The sequence below is a fragment of the Urocampus carinirostris genome, chromosome 10 (assembly GCF_059441175.1).
Source record: "Urocampus carinirostris isolate Australia breed hairy pipefish chromosome 10, RoL_Ucar_1.0, whole genome shotgun sequence".
NCBI classification, from domain to species: domain Eukaryota; kingdom Metazoa; phylum Chordata; class Actinopteri; order Syngnathiformes; family Syngnathidae; genus Urocampus; species Urocampus carinirostris.
In genome coordinates this window covers 31,443,785-31,461,507 of record NC_142358.1, presented here as the reverse complement: position 1 = coordinate 31,461,507, position 17,723 = coordinate 31,443,785, and the positions used below count along the sequence as shown (strand labels likewise).

Sequence of the window (17,723 nt, the reverse complement as noted above, 5' to 3'; positions counted from 1 at the left end):
TAGGCATCTGGTGAAGGTCGTGGAATGACGTTGTTGCAAGAGGTCACTAGCTGATATGCTGAGGGAGCCAGGGCGGAACACCTTCACGAGATATCTTAACTTTATTTGAGAACACTATAAAGACCAATGTTGAACGTCTGGAACTTTGAACGTGTCCCGAATGCAATAAAGCACGTTCCCTTTTTGCCATATCTCCTCTCTGCGTATTTTTTGGGGCGATCCCCAACGACGTTCTCTCCAAAATCATTACTCAATTACAGTGATATCATCGATATACCTCGCTCCCAAGCTTTATTTTCCTTTCTGTGCGTCCCACTAACAAACGTCCCACGGCCCGGTACCACTCCGCGACCTGTCGGTTGCCGACCACTGCTTTACAGGAAGTGATGGATAATTGAAGGCAATAGAGTTGACTGTCAGACTGATGGATAGGCAACTTGGGGGTCTGACTGATGAATGTTTCATAGAATAACTGACGGATGGACTCACAAATGAAGTAAATAACTCAATAACTTAACTGTCCCTCAAACTGATGGATTGATCAAATAATCTACACACAGAAAGATTGTCTGACTATTAACGAACATTTATAGATAAAATCTTCAGAAACAACATATTTGTCCTGAATTAAGTGCAGTATTCTGACGGAAACAATTCAGTTGGTGAAGCTGAGGGACTGACAATGAATGGGCTGACTGATATAGTGTGTGAGCAGATGGGCAGAATTTATGATTGACTGAAAGCAGGACTGCTCACTGGACAAAGTTGTTGACATTTTTTTTTCATCACATACCCTTAAACAATGCAAAAAACTATTAAAAGCTAACAAAAAAACTAAAACCTTTGACCATTAAATGTCAAGACCAGAACAGAGACAGGACCCACTTGCGTACGTTTCTCTCAGTTTTATTGGGACAAAGGGAAAGGATTGCACACACGATCCGGTGATCGCTGGTCGCGGGGAGCTGGTTGCTTTGAACGCGCAAGTGGTACTTCCGTGGCGAGCGATGGCGGTGTCTGGAGCAGAAAAAACAGGACAGTAGCCGGGACAGGAGGGCAAAAAAAACGTGGTCGAGATCAGAAAATGGGTCAAAGCCGGGAAACAGACGGGAGCCAAAACAGGGGTGGGTCAGGGTCAAAAAGCTTGCCTCGCGTAAGCTGAGGTTCGCAGATGGACTGACAACCGGTGACAGAAAGACAGGGGTTCAAATAGTGACAGGGAGCCAATCAGAGTCCGAGGCAGTTGGCGCCAAATGAGCGGGCACAGGTGCCTCGCATCAGTAATCATGACATTAAAGGGACATTATATTATTATTACCAACTCAAAGTGTTAAAAAAAATCATTAACTAACAAAAAGTAAACAATATTGAGAAAAAATAAAATAATTATCATATTGACCAGGTTTGAAAAAATACTCATAGGTCAAGTAATGTGTATTTATTTGACATAACATGATACACACTGGAAAGAGCTAGCATGATTGTTTGCCATCTTTCTGCTACGGGTTCGCCCAAACACCTTGTGAAAGGCTGGGCGAATAAAGAGAAGACTAATGGCGCGGTTTGGTCACTTTGTGTTCTCCATAGTTTGTTTTTGTGCTTTGTAGCACTGGTTTTCGGTTGCACTACACAATACAGTAACATCTAATAGTCGGGTATTACACAGTGTCCCTTTAACTAGTCTCTAAAACAAAATAGCTTAAGTATCCACCAAAAAAATTGACCAATCAACTACCTTCATGTATTTTACAATAAATGAAACATGGAATTCTGACCATTCACTATTCGCTAAATATGCAGACGACATCACGGTTTCTGGCTTTATTTCAAAAGGAGACGAAACTGAATACAGATCAGGAATTGATTCACTTTCCACCTGGTGTCATGAGAGTAATCTGCTATTGAATGTAGGCAAAACTAAGGAGATGATAGTAGATTTCCGTCATAAGCCTCCCACGCATGTGCCATTGTCAATTAATGGTAGTGAGGTCGAACTGGTCCATTCATTCAAGTTTCTAGGTACTTACTTGTCAGCTGACCTCACATGGACTGTCAATATCAATATACTAAAGTCAGCAAGACAAAGGGTCTACTTCCTTCGGCAATTTTTAGCGTACTATCATTGAATCCGTTTTAACTAGGTCAATCACAGTTTGGTTTCGTCGCGTCAATCAGAAAGAATTGTCAAAGAAGGAATCAGTGGTGAGGACGGCAGAGGAAACAATAGGTACCGGCCTTCCGTCCCTGCATTGTATCTATATTGAACGTACGAGGAAACGGACACTTAAAATTATGGACGATCCCAGTGACCCTGCTCGCAGGTACTTACCTTCCGTCAGGTTGCTGTCTTCGCTCTATTAAGAGAAAGACAGTTTTTACCCTTCCGCTATTCGCATGTTCAACGAGAAATGATTATGTATAGTATTATTATGCCAACGACGTACCTCCGACCTATTCTATTTGGTAACCTGTATTAATCGTGAACTAATTAACCTAAAAGTATGGATGGATATAAATAAATTAAATTTAAATAAAACCAAAGTAATATTCTTTGGTAATCGTAAGGCAAATCAAGATTTAGAAGTAAAAATGGATGGTGTTGCAATAGATAGATAGATAGATAGATGGATACTTTATTCATCCCCGCAGGGAAATTCACATATAATATTAATAATATAATAATAGACATTGTATCAGAAATTACGTTTTTAGGGGTCATAATAGAGAATAAATTAAGTTGGAAAACACACATCAGACACATACAAACTAAGGTATCTAAAAGCATTTCAATAATTAATAAAGCCAAATTTCTTTTAAATTATAATGCATTGTATTTATTATATTGTTCTCTCGTTCTGCCATATCTAACATATTGTGCAGAAGTCTGGGGCAATAATTACAAAAGTTCATTACAGCCCCTTTTTATCCTTCAAAAACGTGCAATAAGAACCATACACAGGGTAGGATATCGGGATCATACCAATATTTTATTCATGCAGTCCAAATTATTAAAATTGGATGATTTCATAAAATCTTTCACTTCATAACTGTTACTTAAGGTCAACAAAAACGTAGTGCCAGAAAACATACAAAAATTATTCACTCGGAAAGAAGGAAATTGTAACTTGAGGGGCTGTAGTGAATTCAAAATCCCAAAGGTGAGAACAACCAGGAAAAGTATGTGTGTGTCTGTGTGTGGAGTCAAACTTTGGAATATTTTACAAGATGAGATCAAACAATGTCCAACTATCCATGTGTTCAAATTTAAATACAAAAAGCATTACTGGCGAAATACAGGGATGAAGAAAATGGGATATGAGGGAGATTGGAAATACTGCGTTTAAAACTATGGTTAACTTGTTGTTATTGTTGCTATTATTATATCAGAACTGTTATTATAAATATTATGTTTATTTTTATTGTTGTTATTATCATGACATTTGGTAACTAGGCGCATTATGACGTTGAGTGATGGGTATTCCGAAGATTAGTGTATAAAATATGTGATTATAGTAATTATTACAATTATTGTTATCCGACCTATGTAATATGTATATCCACGAGATTTTGTTATATTAGACCTAAGAGGAAAGGAGGATTTGTAAAATGTATTTAATAGGGAAGATAAAGGGGTAGGAAAAATAAGCATCTGCTTCTGACTACCCCTTTTCGAACATGTTATGTGACATTATTTTGTTGTTGACTCATTGTTTTTGTCCTGTTTTTATATTAATGTTCGAAATAAAAGTTTTCATTCTTTTATTCATTCATTCATTCTACTCTAGTCTTGTTATTTACATATTTTCTTTTTAAACTATTCTATTTAATAACCTTGTATTATACACTATAATATCTTTTTTACTATATTATTTTTATTCTTTTACATCTATTATGTTATCATTATTGAGAGTTTGTGTGTCAAATGATTTCTTGTATATATCATGTTTATGTATTATGCTGGCTGAATAAATAAATACAATACAATAAAATACAAGACGATTTTGTCAAAAGAGATAACAGTTGGATTATTTTTCCAAATAAATATACCGTAAATTCCGGACTATAGAGCGCACCTGATTATAAGCCACACCCACTACATTTCGGGAGGAAAACTGATTTAGTACATACACAAGCCGCACCTGTACATTAGCCGCATGCGCCCACACTGAAAAAACGCAATACAATCACGAACTAAACCCTTACCCGATACAGTCTAAAAAAAAACAGCCGGCCTAATGGGTCCCAAATGATACCGGTACTTAAGATTTAATGCAGACCTGCAGAGTCCAGGTGCCCGTTGAAAGTAATCCAAGGAAAAAAGTGTATGTTTCCAAAGGTAAGGGTGGGGAAAATATATTTCCACTATTGTCGGCCGCGTCCAAAAACACGTCTCACCTTTACTCCACTTCCCGTCAGCCCGCGTTTGCCCCGCCCCTTCTTTTTCATTTGCTCGTACAAAACATATCAGAATACGTTTCTAAAATGAATACATTACAAACATATTCAGATTCAGATTCAGATCTACTTTATTGTCATTCTAGTACACGTGTATACAGAACGAAATGTCGATACATCTGACCCGCACAGTTTCCTCGAATGTACAGATATAAGTAAAAGTTGTATTGTATTATGGCTATGTATAGTATTTTACCATAGTGCCGATAGTGCAAGAGGAGTAGCTAACCAGATGTGCAAAATGGGCATTCAGGTTAACAAGTCAGGTAAACAGTAACATTAACACTGTAACAATAACGCTGTAAGTACAATAGTGCAGAGAGCAAATGTGCAAGGAGTGGCAAGCTATGAAGAACTGCCAGTAGTGCAAAAAGTCAGATTAGCAGCCGTTAAGATTTAGGTTAACTATGTGTTAGATTGACCATTTAACAGTCTAATGGCCAGGGGGACTAGACTACTGCGGAACCTGGTGGTCCTGCACCGCACACTGCAGTACCTATATAGTTACAAATACATATTATACATGGTTACACATATTTACAAAGAAAGACGGTACACCGAGAGAGTTTTCAAAGCTTTAATAATAATATTATAACTTTCATCCCAAACCGTGCCTGTGAAGGGTAGCAAAACGCTACTAACAAGACGCTCGCAATACGGTTAAAGTGTTTGTTAAAAAAACATACCGTACATATAGAAATCACGGTAAACCGTCCTTATCTTCCTCCTTATAACTGACATCATCAAAGGCGTCTTCCTTCGATGTGGGAAAGAGACTTTGTCATATACACGTGGTCCCACGCTCTCTTATTTAAAATACACGCTAGCATCACGATCGCAAAATAAGTCCTATATCGGACTGCTCGACTGCGTTCAGCTATAAAGTTGCGTCATGTGCATTTCTTTTCGCAATTTAATTTGTGCACAAGCTAAGAAAATCTTACCTTTTGTACTCTAGCGCCGCTGGCGGCCGTTAGAAAAATTACATAAATTGGCCGCATCACTGAATAAGCCGCAGGGTTGAAAGTTTGGGAAAAAAGTAGCTGCTTATAGTCCGGAATTTACGGTAATAAAAAAAAGAACATTTCTCAATCGTCACTCATTTTGTCTAGCTTTTAGAAACTAAACTCCCTGTTTGAGGTGGCTTTCATAATTCACCCCTGACTTAGCGTGGCGGTTGATCCGATGCATGCATGATGTGTCAGAATCATTAAAAATCGTAATTTCTCAGCGCGTGGCGTAATCATTAACGCTCCTCTTAGCCTGGCGCAAGCTGCTTTCAATGATTGATATCGTCTGACTTTTTCTCTCTCGCCGCAGGTAATAAGCAGCGACAGCGGCTCCTCTGTGATCTGCTGGCTGGCCAACACGGGCCAAAAGGTGAAGCAAATCCACCGTTGCCATGGCAATGCCCAGATCTCCACCATGGCTTTGGATGTCACGCAGACCCGTCTCTTCACTGCAGGCACTGATGGAGATGTCAAAGTGAGCAAACACCAGTATTTGGCGTGTTACTGAAAATAAATAATTAGTTACAGTTACTTCAGTTCAAAAGTAATCACGTTACCCCAGAGATTCACGGTTCACGGATCCCTTAACCGCCAGTGTCGTTGGGGCACCACTTCTTGTAGTTATTGAGTCTTGGGCAAGTACGGCCTGGCGGCATAAGGGTTTGCTCCCACACAAAAAACAGATAGTACTGGTTTCCATGGTTAACAGTAACAGGAGAAGCCTATTGATCTAACTCCAATATAGCACCTTCTTCATCTGTACGCCGTTATTTTTCAGTGCAAAATGTCATCCCGCTCTTCTTACTTGACTTGATTACACACAGGTGGATTCCATTTATCATCGTTAGTCATTTAGATCATCATTGAATCATTCAGAGATCCCCACTGGACTTCTAGACAGAGTTTGCTGCACTGAAAGTAAAGGGGCTGAATAATTCTGCACACACACTTCTTCGTTTTTTATTTCTTAAAAAAGTTTAGAATATCCAATTAAGTGTGTTCCTCTTCATGATTGTGTCCCACTTCTTGTTGATGCTTCACAAGAAATTCCAGTTTTATATCTTGATGTTTGAAGTCTGAAATGTGGCAAAAGGTCACAAGATTCAAGGGGGCCAAATAGTTTTGCAAGCCACTGTGTACATATATATATATATATATATATATATATATATATATATATATTTATATATATATATATATATATATATATACTGTGTAAGAAATAGAAGATAACTTTCCTATTTCTCTGATTTTGCATCTTGAGAGCTAGCAAATGAGAAACTCCATATCCATTTTGTCTTCAAACCAATCATTTCCTTATTCGTTTCTGGGTACTGTCCTAGACATTTCGCTTTTTTATGCATGGTGTATAGCAAACATAATTTTATGAATAGAAAACACCAACCTTTAGCACACTTTTACTATAGATTCTGTATTTACGTTTGCCTCATTGATTTGATTGTCCCTGTACAACAGGGGTCGGGAACCTTTTTGACTCAAAGAGCCATAAAAGCAAAAAATATTAATTTTATTTTGGGAAAGAGCCACACCATATATTATGAGACAAATTTACTAAATTGCTAAACCCGCGCCCCAGACAAAAGCTTAGTCTTCAGCACATTTATTTTTGATGATTTGATAAAATTATGAAAAGAGAATAATGCCAGAAACCCTGTCCCAAAATCAACAAACATACCACTTTAAACTTGTCTCTTTCTTGCAATTACTCAAGATCGGTTAAACTCCTTTTGACCCTTTTTTCATACATATTGGTTTCAAAACCAGATGCAAGCAGTTATTGTGAAAAAACGTCACAACATTCTGCAAATAGGGAGCCTGATGAGCTCACTTTTGGCGCAGACGGCGTAGGGCGAGAGATGGGAGGGAGTGCTTGCACTTTTTGCATAGCTCCACCCATCCCTCCCACTCACCCAATCAAATGACTAAGTTTTCTTCCGGTGTTTGGGCGTATTTACAGTTCTGTGGATTCATCATAAGGTATCTGAACACTGAACACAGATTATATAGTGAACTTTGATATAAAGGATTCTTTAGCGTTGTACAGCCAAAACGAGTTTTTCCCCCCCTTTTTTTGTGTGACACCTTGACTGTAAATTGTAGTGGAAAAACGTGCCCTATATATACTGCGAAGTAATGCCCTCATATTTAGTATTGGTTTGGCTCTGCGTGTTCCTGAATAGGATAGACGAATCAAGTTTTGAACAAGATGGAGACATTTTGTCTCTGAGCCACAGATACTCATAGAATGAGCCATATATGGCTCGCGAGCCATAGGTTCCCGACCACTGCTGTACAAGTTCTGCCCAATCCTGATGCGCTCCCTACCATTCACAACTAGAGACACACAACGAAATGAGCATATGAATTGACTACCTGATTTTGGTATTCTGTTTTATAAGTATGGCTTGAATGCAACTACTGTATATACGGTAGAGAGAATATCTCTTGCCAAAAAATTCTGCATCCTCGTATCCTGTGCTTGCTTGATCACTGGTACTGCAATCAGGTTTGCTTAGAGGGTATATCCAAATTTGCTGGCCATTTCTAAACTTGAGTGAGTGAGAGAGTAACAGTGAACTGCCAGAGATCTGTGATAACCGACAATCTGCTTCTAGAAGTAGTAGATTTAACACACCGAAATGTAACATTTCAGTTATAATGTGTTACAGAACTTGTTACTGAGATAAGTAATTATACTCAAGGAACGCATTTTAGTGTTACGCGTTCGTCCCAGCACTGGCGAACACTCGAATTTGGCATGCCAACTGTCATGGAAATGTACAGATATTTATTTTTAGCTCTGGTATCCAGATCTGATCCATAATGCTCTGGGCTCTGCAAAACAACCCAGCAGTGGGAAAAACATCAACAATTCCTCGTTGGGAGCGATAATTATGCATGAAATAATTAATAGTAATCACTGTCGTCTGCCATCAACAATGCAGCAGCTCTGCAGTCGAAATGTGACGAGAAGAAAAACGAGACAACCAAAAAGCGGTGCTTTCTGTTTTTATGGAGTACTGATCCTGCATTTTGGTATACATTTAAGAATAAATAAATACCTTATAGTATATAAATAAATGAACACATAAATGAATTACATAATAGATAAATGTATGACATACATGTAATTTATTCATATGTATTTATGCAATTTGTCATTTATTTTGTAGTGTATTTTGTCATTATTTTTTTATTTCAGTATTCATTTTGGGGGTGGCCTTGGGTGGAGGGCGCCCGCTCCAAGACTGGGATGTTCTTAGTTCAAGCCTCGGTCGGGTCATACCTAAGACTTAGAACATTGGTACCCATTGCCTCCCTGCTTGGCGTTTGGCATTATGGGTAGGAATTGGGGTGGTCTGGTCACTTAATGACTCCCAACACTGATACATCAGTTGGGTTGAGCAAGGGGGCTGGGAATCCTCTCCTCTGTATATTTTGTCGTATATTTAGTCATGTATTTTGCCATTTATTTATTTGCGATTTTATTTTATTTCTTTTATTTTTTTTGTCGTGTATTTTGTACCCAATAGGCTAAAAACTCAGGCAACTGGGCTTCCTTCCGTTGCATTACTGTTATCATGTATTTGTAGTATTTCTGTTGTAATATTTATGTAATAGTATGTTTGGGGTGTTTCTGTTATAGTATTTCTGTAGTAATTTTTGGTTTTACAGTATATTTGAAGTATTTCCATAGTATTATTCTGTTGTATTTCTGTAGCATTTCTGTAGTATTTTGGGGATAGGGTCATAGTAGATTTCTTTGTAGTATATCTGTAGTAATTTGTTGTAAAACTCAAGTTGTATTTTTGTCGTAGTAAGTCTGTAATAGTATTTTTGTTTTATAGTATTATGCAGTGGTATTTTTGTAGTATTTCTGTTGAAGTAATTTTGAAGTATTTCCATAGTTGTATTTTGTAGTATTATTGTAGTGGTATTTGTGTAGTATTCCCATTAATTTTTGTAGTATATCTGTATTTCTCATCCCTCATCTCAGTAGACGGACTGACAAAGTAAGAGTGAGAGTACTGAGCTTAAATAGACGGAAAGCCAATTTGTCAAAGAGCCGCAGCTGGCGCCACACGGGCGGGACCAATTGGGTGTCGTAGACTTTAAGTTGTATTTAGTAGTATTTCTGTCGTAATATTTCTATAGTAGTATTTTTGTACTATAGTATTAATGCAGTTGATTTTTTTTTTAAATATTTCCCTCTATATTTAAGATTGTGGTATTTCTGCAGTATTTTGGGGATATTTCCATAGTAGTACTATTACCATTTATTTTTGAAGTGAATCTGCAATATTTTGTTGTATTACTATATTTTTGCATTATTTCTGTCATAATATGTATTTAGTATTACTTCTGTTGTAATATTTCCGTGGTTGCATTTTTGTATTATAGTATTACTATCGTGGAATTTTTGTAGTTTTTCCATCGTATATTTAAGACTTCTGTGGTATTTCTGCAGTATTTTGGGGATATTTCCATAGTGGTACTATTTCAATTGATTTTTGCTGTTTATCTGCAGTATTTTGTTGTATTATGATATTTTAGCATTATCTATGTCGTAATATTTTTTTTGTGGTATCATTATAGTATTTCCGTTGTAGTTTGCAATAGTCTGTGGTCTGTGAAGCCTTTTGAGACTCCTTGTGATTGAGGGCTATACAAATAAACATGACTTGACCTGTGACAGTGACCAGAATGGAGACAGGACCCACTTGCGTTACATTTCTCACAAGTTTTATTGGAAGGAAGAGAAAGGGCTGCGCCCACGATCTGGTGTTCGCTGGACGCTGGAAGCAAGTCGCTCTGGTCGCCGGATTGTGCTCCGAACGCGGAAGTGGGTCTTCCGTAGCGAGCGATGGCGGTGTCAGGGACAGAAAAAGCGGGTCGCCAGCCGGGACAGGAGAGCAAAAACGTGACCAGGGCCGGAAGCGGGTCGTAAGCCAGAATAGGAGAGAAGACGTAGTTGGGGACAAAAATAGGTCGAAAGCCGGGACAGGAGAGCAGACATGGTCAGGATCAAAAACGGGTCGAAACTGGGGACAGACGGGAGCAAAAAATGGGAAAGGTGCGAGTAAAGGTTGAAAGAGGCTAGTGTTGCCTAGTGTTCACTGAGGTTCGCGGACGGACTGACAAAAGGGGATTGACAGGACTGAGTTCAAATACAGTTCGGGAGCCAATCAAAACCCGGGGCAGTTGGCACCAAAGGAGCGGGCACAGCTAAGTCACATCAGTAATCATGACAATCTGACTGCGTCCTGATTTAAATATGATTTTATGGTGACAAAATACTCAACAAAATACAGGACAAAGTAAATACTGTAGTGAAATAAACAAATTACTCAATGCATAACAAAATTCAATGAATTCATTGCATTCCTGTACGTAATATATTTGGGTATTTAGGGATTTATGCATGCATTTATTAATTCATATGGCATAAAGTATTAGTAGGTATTTATTTATGTAAACCTTCAATTCTACTTATGACAAGATCGATCCTTGATAACTTTCCACATTCTCATGCAGGTTTGGGACTTCAATGGCCGCTGCCTGCATAGTATGAACGTTGCCCTGGGAAAGCCTGCGACCATCTCGCACATGCTTTTGCTGCCGACGGGCCTCCTGGTGGTCGGTTGGCAGAGGTACAGTATTTGCCATGTCAAAATCACCAATTATTTACACAGCTGTTGTGTTTTGAAGCTTGGAAATTAAAATATTTCGAAAGGGTTATAACCAATAAGGGCAGTTCAGCCTCTCAGATGAAAATGGAGGGCAAGGACATTAATTTTATGCAGTCTGCATATGGACTGTCTCCTTTGTGCTGCATGCATTCACCAGTGTCATTTTTCTACCTGTAATGCTACAGAAGTATCGTAGTTTCAGGACCATAATGTCACGACCAGAACTGAATCAGGACCCAAATGTGTAGCGTTAACCCCAAGTTTATTGATAGTAAGAGGAAGGGCAGCGCCTGCGATCTGGTGCTCGCTGGACGTGGGAAGCTAGCCACTCACGCAATCAGATCGTGATCCGAATACGGAAGTGGATCTTCGGAGCAGGAGATGGCGGTGTCAAGGACGGAAAACAGGTCGATAGCCGGGACAGGAGAGCAAAAACGTGGTCGGGATCAAAAACAGGATGGAGCTGGAGACAAACAGGGAGATCAGGAACGGACGGGTGCAAAAACGGGTGCAAAAACGGGTGCAAAAACGGGATAGGCGGGAGTCAGGGTCAAAATGCTTGCCTTGTAACAACAGAGGTTCGCTGATGGACTGACAACAAGCCAGTGAAAGGACGGGGTTTAAAAAGGACAGGGAACCAATCAGGTAGCCCGCAGCGGCTGGCGCCAAACGAACGGGCACAGGTGAAGCTAATCAGTAATCATGACACATAAGGTACACCGAAAAAAAAAAAATGGCCAGAAATTTGAAAGAGCGCCTTATAATCCGGTGTGGCTTTTATACCACAAAATACAGTGGATACAATTAGAAACTCAAAGTTGCAATTAAATGATACTGCATACATAACTGTTCTGCCTTTGAGAAGCATAAAGAATGGTCTTCGAGTGCCCTCTTGTGGTTAACATGCTCATTACAAATTATCTTTTAAACTAAGCAAAATTATATTCGATCTGCCATAATCAATTTTTTTATTCTACTAGAAAATGATAAATCTATAATTAAAAAAATAAAATCTGCATTCCATAAAAACATTTTCAAATAATGTTTTTATTTCAGTATTTTTATATTGCATTTGTTCCGTTTTTAGTTTTTTATGTTAGTTTTTTTAATTTATTATATTTTATGGGAAGATAATAGAAAAAAAACTTAAAATCAAAGTGCTCAATCTTATCTAATTATAGTTTCCTTTAATTTTTTTCACAGTACGGAAAATGTAACCTGCAAGGAGCAAAATTATCTGATATGACATTGCTATGATTCCCATACCATTATTTTTCTATTAAAAAATATTGTTTTTATTATATATATTTTTGGTAAGAGAAAAAGAAAATATTAACGTACTCAAAATTACCTAAGTAAAATATTTTTTAGTTGGGGCCTTCTACATGTGATGCCACGGGGGCATTATGAATTATGAGGGAGTTCTTAACGTTGATCATTTGAAAATATAGAGTGCCACTAGTTGTTAAAAAACTAGTGACCGGACGAGGCCTGATGGATTATATAATCAGGCCCGCCATAAATGTCTGAGTATGTCTAAAAAGAAGGAAGTCTTTACTTCATTTCTATCAAAAGTTTTGATTTTCTAGTAAATTGCAAGTGCTCCCTCTGGCGGCTAGAGGGCAGTAAAGGACATACGCTCTGCTTTAGTAGTCTGAGCTGATGTAGTCTCCTATTGCCCATGCACTGTTAAAGCATTCATTTTGTTTTACTTTTTATTTTATTCCTTTTAAATCTCTGTGACAATTAAAGCAGTTTTTCTTTTTTTTTTTTTTATAACTCCCGCTTGAGTTTGTATAGCACGGTGTGTTGGTTCAGGTGTAAAACTGCATTCTCTCCCCTGTTAAAATAAATCAGTTAACGCATTCAATTCCAAACATTAAAATGTCCTCGTTGTTTCTGAATACATTTGAGATGCTTAGAAAACATCCCTTGTAGGCTACTAAAGTAGACTCAATGATAAAGCGTTTCATTCATTCATTTCCAGTAGTTATATTATTTGTGTACACATGTAGATATAACGTAAATCATAACAGAATGCCTGAAAGGGAGGGGGACGAAGAAAAATCAAATTTTTCTGCCGTACACGAGATTTCAAGCAGTTTGAATTAAATTTCCTGCCTCTTTTGTTGAACTGATATTCCCAGAAGGTGCGAAACAAGTTTTTACAGCATAATACTGAAAAACCACAGCAAGCTAAAAATATTATGTTGACATTATTTTACTGATCCAACCCATTTGTGTCACGGTTGCCATGGCGCCCAATTGGCCCCGGCGTGGTGGCGCCAGCTGTGGCTCGTTGACAGATTGTCTTTCCGTCTATTTAAGCTCAGTGCTCTCATTCTTCCTTTGTCAGACCGTCAACGAACCTCTGCCCAGCAAGACGTGGGTTTTGACTCGGTCCTGTATCCTGTTGGTATTTCCTGTCCGGTATTGTTCCCGTCTAGTTTGTCCTGTTTAATTTCGAAATCCTGTTTGATATCAATCCTGTCTCTCCCGTTGTTTAATATCGGTTTCCAGTTTCGTTCCCGTCTAATTTGTCCTGTTTATTTTCGATATCCTGTTTTGATTTCAATCCAGTCTATCCCGTCCCTTCCGGTATCGACTCCATCCGTCTGATATCTGCTCGGGAAATTGGTTTTCCTGTTGGATTTTCCTGTCTGGTATTGTTTCCGTTTATTTTGTCCTGATTAATTTCGGTTTCCAGTTTTGTTTTCGTCTATTTTTGTCCTGTTTATTATTTTCTCCAGTTTTCGTTCCCGTCTAGTTTCTCCTGTTAATCGTCGATGTCCTGTTATCTATCCTGTCTGTCACTACCTGTCCGGTATCGACCCCACTTCTCTGATATCAACTCGGGCAATTGGAATCGGTCTCGTCGGCCTTTGGCTTCCTATCATTCCACGCCAGACTGCTGCCCAACGTGCATGACTCCCCATTTCCCGTAAAATAAAAGGCTTGTGTGAGAAACGTCACGCGATTGGGTCCTGATCCTGTTCCGGTTCTTGACAGCCTGAGAACAGAAAGACTGTTTTCGGCTCTAGAGTCAAACTGAGTATGACATCCGTGATCTAAATCTTTCCCAACTAACCCTACTAGAAATATTTAAAAATAACATAAAAAATCATTAGATCTTAATTAATTCAGAAATATATGAGAGTACCCAAGAAGTAGCCCTCACTCTAAACATCCTATGTCCCTTATTTCAGAGAAATGTATTTTCTGCAATACAAGTGTGTTCTTCTCATGTAGCATCCTCATCCCACCCAATGTCATTTCATCCCTTATTACTCTGTGGAGTGTGTTGTTTTTCTGGCCCTCACGAGCCCTCTCGCTGTCTCCCGAGGTAGGATGTTGACACTATTCCGCCGAAATTCCTTCTCCGAGTCTCACGTTGACCCATCTGAGTGGAAGGGCGCTGTTCATCATCGCGCCCAAGTGCTCTGCGCAGCCTTCCAACCTCCACAGACTCTTGTCACAGGTGTGAGCTATTTTTTTCTTAGAAATGGTCTTTTTCAGTACCCGTTATAATGTTGATAATAAAAGCAATGGGATGGAAATCGAATGCACCTATTGTCATTGCGCATGACATCAGCACATTGAAGGTTGTAACCATATGTTTTATTCATTTTTGATGATTAACTTTAATAGTCAATTATTTAATCTACCTATTTTATGCCCCCATTTTCCCCACAAAATAATATTATGTAAGTTTTTTATATATGAAAATATTGTCCGACATTAAACCCATGCTCGTGATTCTAATTTTAATGAAGAGAAAGGCTTTGTGGGAAGAAATGTGGTCGTTCTGAACTAAAATAAGTGAAAGTCATTGTGGGAAGTAATTTGGTCGTCCTGAAAAATATAAATAAAGGCATAGCTGAACATATTCAAAACATCTGCCACTTACAATGCTTGGTTTTAGCTGAGAAAAAGTAAAACAAGATTGTCTTTATCATATCTGGTCCCGTGACTAAAAATTGTGAGATCGTGAGATAAGAATTTACATGTGAGAGGCTTTGTATGACATAATTTAGTCGGCTTTGTGGGAAGAAATGTGGTCGGGCTAGGACCTTAGCTTGGCCTTTTGGCTGAGAGTAAGTGTCCCGGCTCCTAGGCTTTGTAGCGTTTTATGAACTGACCGATAACGGATAATGGATAATGAATAACGAAGATAGATCAATAACCCTTAAAAACCCCAAACCCCCCGTTAATGGATAATGAATAACGAAGATAGATCAATAACCCTTAAAATCCCCAAAACCCCCCGTTCTGAACTAAAATAAGAGAAAGTCATAAATGTGAATTTCCCTTCGGGGATGAACAAAGTATCTATCTATCTATCTATCTATCTAGTGGAAAGTAATTCGGTCGTCCTGAAAGATATAGATAAAGGCGTGGCTGCACATATTCAAAATGTATGCCACTTACAATGTTTGGTTTCAGCTGAGGAAAAGTAAAACAAGATTGTCTTTACTATATCATATCTCATTCCGTGACTTAAAATAGTGAGCTCATGAGATAAGACTTTTCATGTGAGAAGCTTTGTGGGAAATAATTTGGTCGTTCTGAACTAACATAAGAGAAAGTCATAGTGGAAAGTAATTCGGTCGTCCTGAAAGATATAAATAAAGGCGTAGCTGCACATATTCAAAATGTATGCCACTTAAAATGTTTGGTTTCAGCTGAGGAAAAGTAAAACAAGATTATCTTTACTCTATCGTATCAGGTCCCGTGACTTAAAATAGTGAGCTCGTGAGATAAGATTTTTATGTGAGAGGCTTTGTGGGAAATAATTTGGTCATTCTGAACCAATATAAGAGTTTCTCATTGTGGAAAGTAATTCGGTCATCCTGAATGATATAAATAAAGGCATGGCTGCACATATTCAAAATGTTTGTCGCTTACAATGCTTGGTTTGAGCTGAGAAAAAAGTAAAACATCATTGTCTTTACTCTATCATATCTGGTCCCGTGACTTAAAATAGTGCGATTATGAGATAAGATTTTTCATGTAAGAGGCTTTGTGGGAAATAAATTGGTCCTTCTGAACTGAAATTAGGAGAAAGTCATTGTGGGAAGTAATTTGGTTGTCCTGAAAGATATAAATAAAGGCATGGCTGCATATATCCCTTTATCATATCTGGTATGATGACTAAAATATTGTGATAATGAGATAAGACTTTTCATGTGTCACCCATATCTGTCGTTATATCATGGGTGGGATGCAGCGCTCTCACCCGCCGGGGTCCGGGCTCGATTCCTGTTGCAATCGATGCAATTGTCAACAACCATCCATGTCCCTAGCGGCCTGGTGGTTAGGGTTCGATGTTCTTACTATTGCAATCCGCTTCGATCCCCGTTATGCAATTGTTATGCAATTTGGGTCATTGATAAAATGTAATAATTGCACAAATATTGTAATCCATTTTAAATTCTGTCCGGATACAAGGCGCACTGGATTATAACAGTGTACATTATTACATTATTACTGACTTTTTCTTTCTTTTTTTTTTACCTTTTCACTGTTTATTCCACGCTAAAACTAGAGAACAAACACGAAATATTATACACCTCAGTTGCTTTATTGAGAGTGTTATAACATTGAAATGTGTCACTACACATACAGTCATGATTATATCAGTTCTTTATTTATAACCTAATTATTTCAGTAATTTATATATTCTTCATATATTTGTCGTAATGGTTACACTTTATAAATATTTATTGTATATATTTGAAAACAATGATTTACTTTTCGATATAATCATTTGACTTGTACATTCATTCAGTTGTTATTCAGTCTCTAATATTGTTTGTAGTTGTGTTTTGAGATTTCAGTTAGGGAGAAAGCCTTAAGTTTGATCAGTACTTGTCACCCCTGGTCAAGACAGAAGGCTGGTGTGAAGTTGTGATTTTTTCCATTGTGCCTAAAGTTTTTGTCATCGTCCACTCTCCTGGGGTAAAAGTGATTGTCAGCCACTGTCTCTGTTCATGTGTAAACCCATACAGCCTTCTTCCATTCCCCACATTACCCAGGATATTGTGTTTAATAAGAAGACCAGCGGAACTGCTCAACTCCAGGGATTGTTTTACCCATCTAATAACCTGGATGTTAAACGAAGAAAAGAACAAGAAAAGAATAAAAGTCATTCCTCTTAGAGCACTACAAAACGAACATTTCACCCATTTTTTCCTTGTAATTTATTTGAGTTATATTTCTATGTGAGTTGAAGAAAATGGACATATCTTTTACCGTCACTGAAACACTAAGTTAGCTGAAGTTGGCGACATGAAGTGTCCACTATTAGTGAGTCTTAAGCAAAACATTGAAAAATAGAAAAATCAAGTTACAAATGAATTTTCAATAATTAATTACAAATTTATTTTTAAAAAAGCTCAAAAATCAATGTGATGAAGCGTTGAACTTGAAATTTAGAAATTTATAAAGCCTTAAAAGTAAGACGATTTAAAGCTGATTCAACACAACATTAAAATATTTTAACTGCTCTAAATCTATATTAAAATATTAAAATCTGCCTCAACGATTG

At 38.0% G+C, this 17,723-nt stretch overlaps 1 protein-coding gene across 1 annotated transcript in view; it reads left to right on the top strand.

The window, feature by feature from the left end:
- Positions 1–17,723, top strand: part of LOC148358742 (cilia- and flagella-associated protein 337-like) — a 77,193-nt gene that overhangs the window by 39,557 nt on the left and 19,913 nt on the right. The window contains 3 exon segments of the mRNA XM_088346173.1: positions 5,776–5,940; positions 11,022–11,137; positions 14,524–14,654. Of these exon segments, the coding sequence (XP_088202299.1) occupies positions 5,776–5,940; positions 11,022–11,137; positions 14,524–14,654 (412 nt within the window).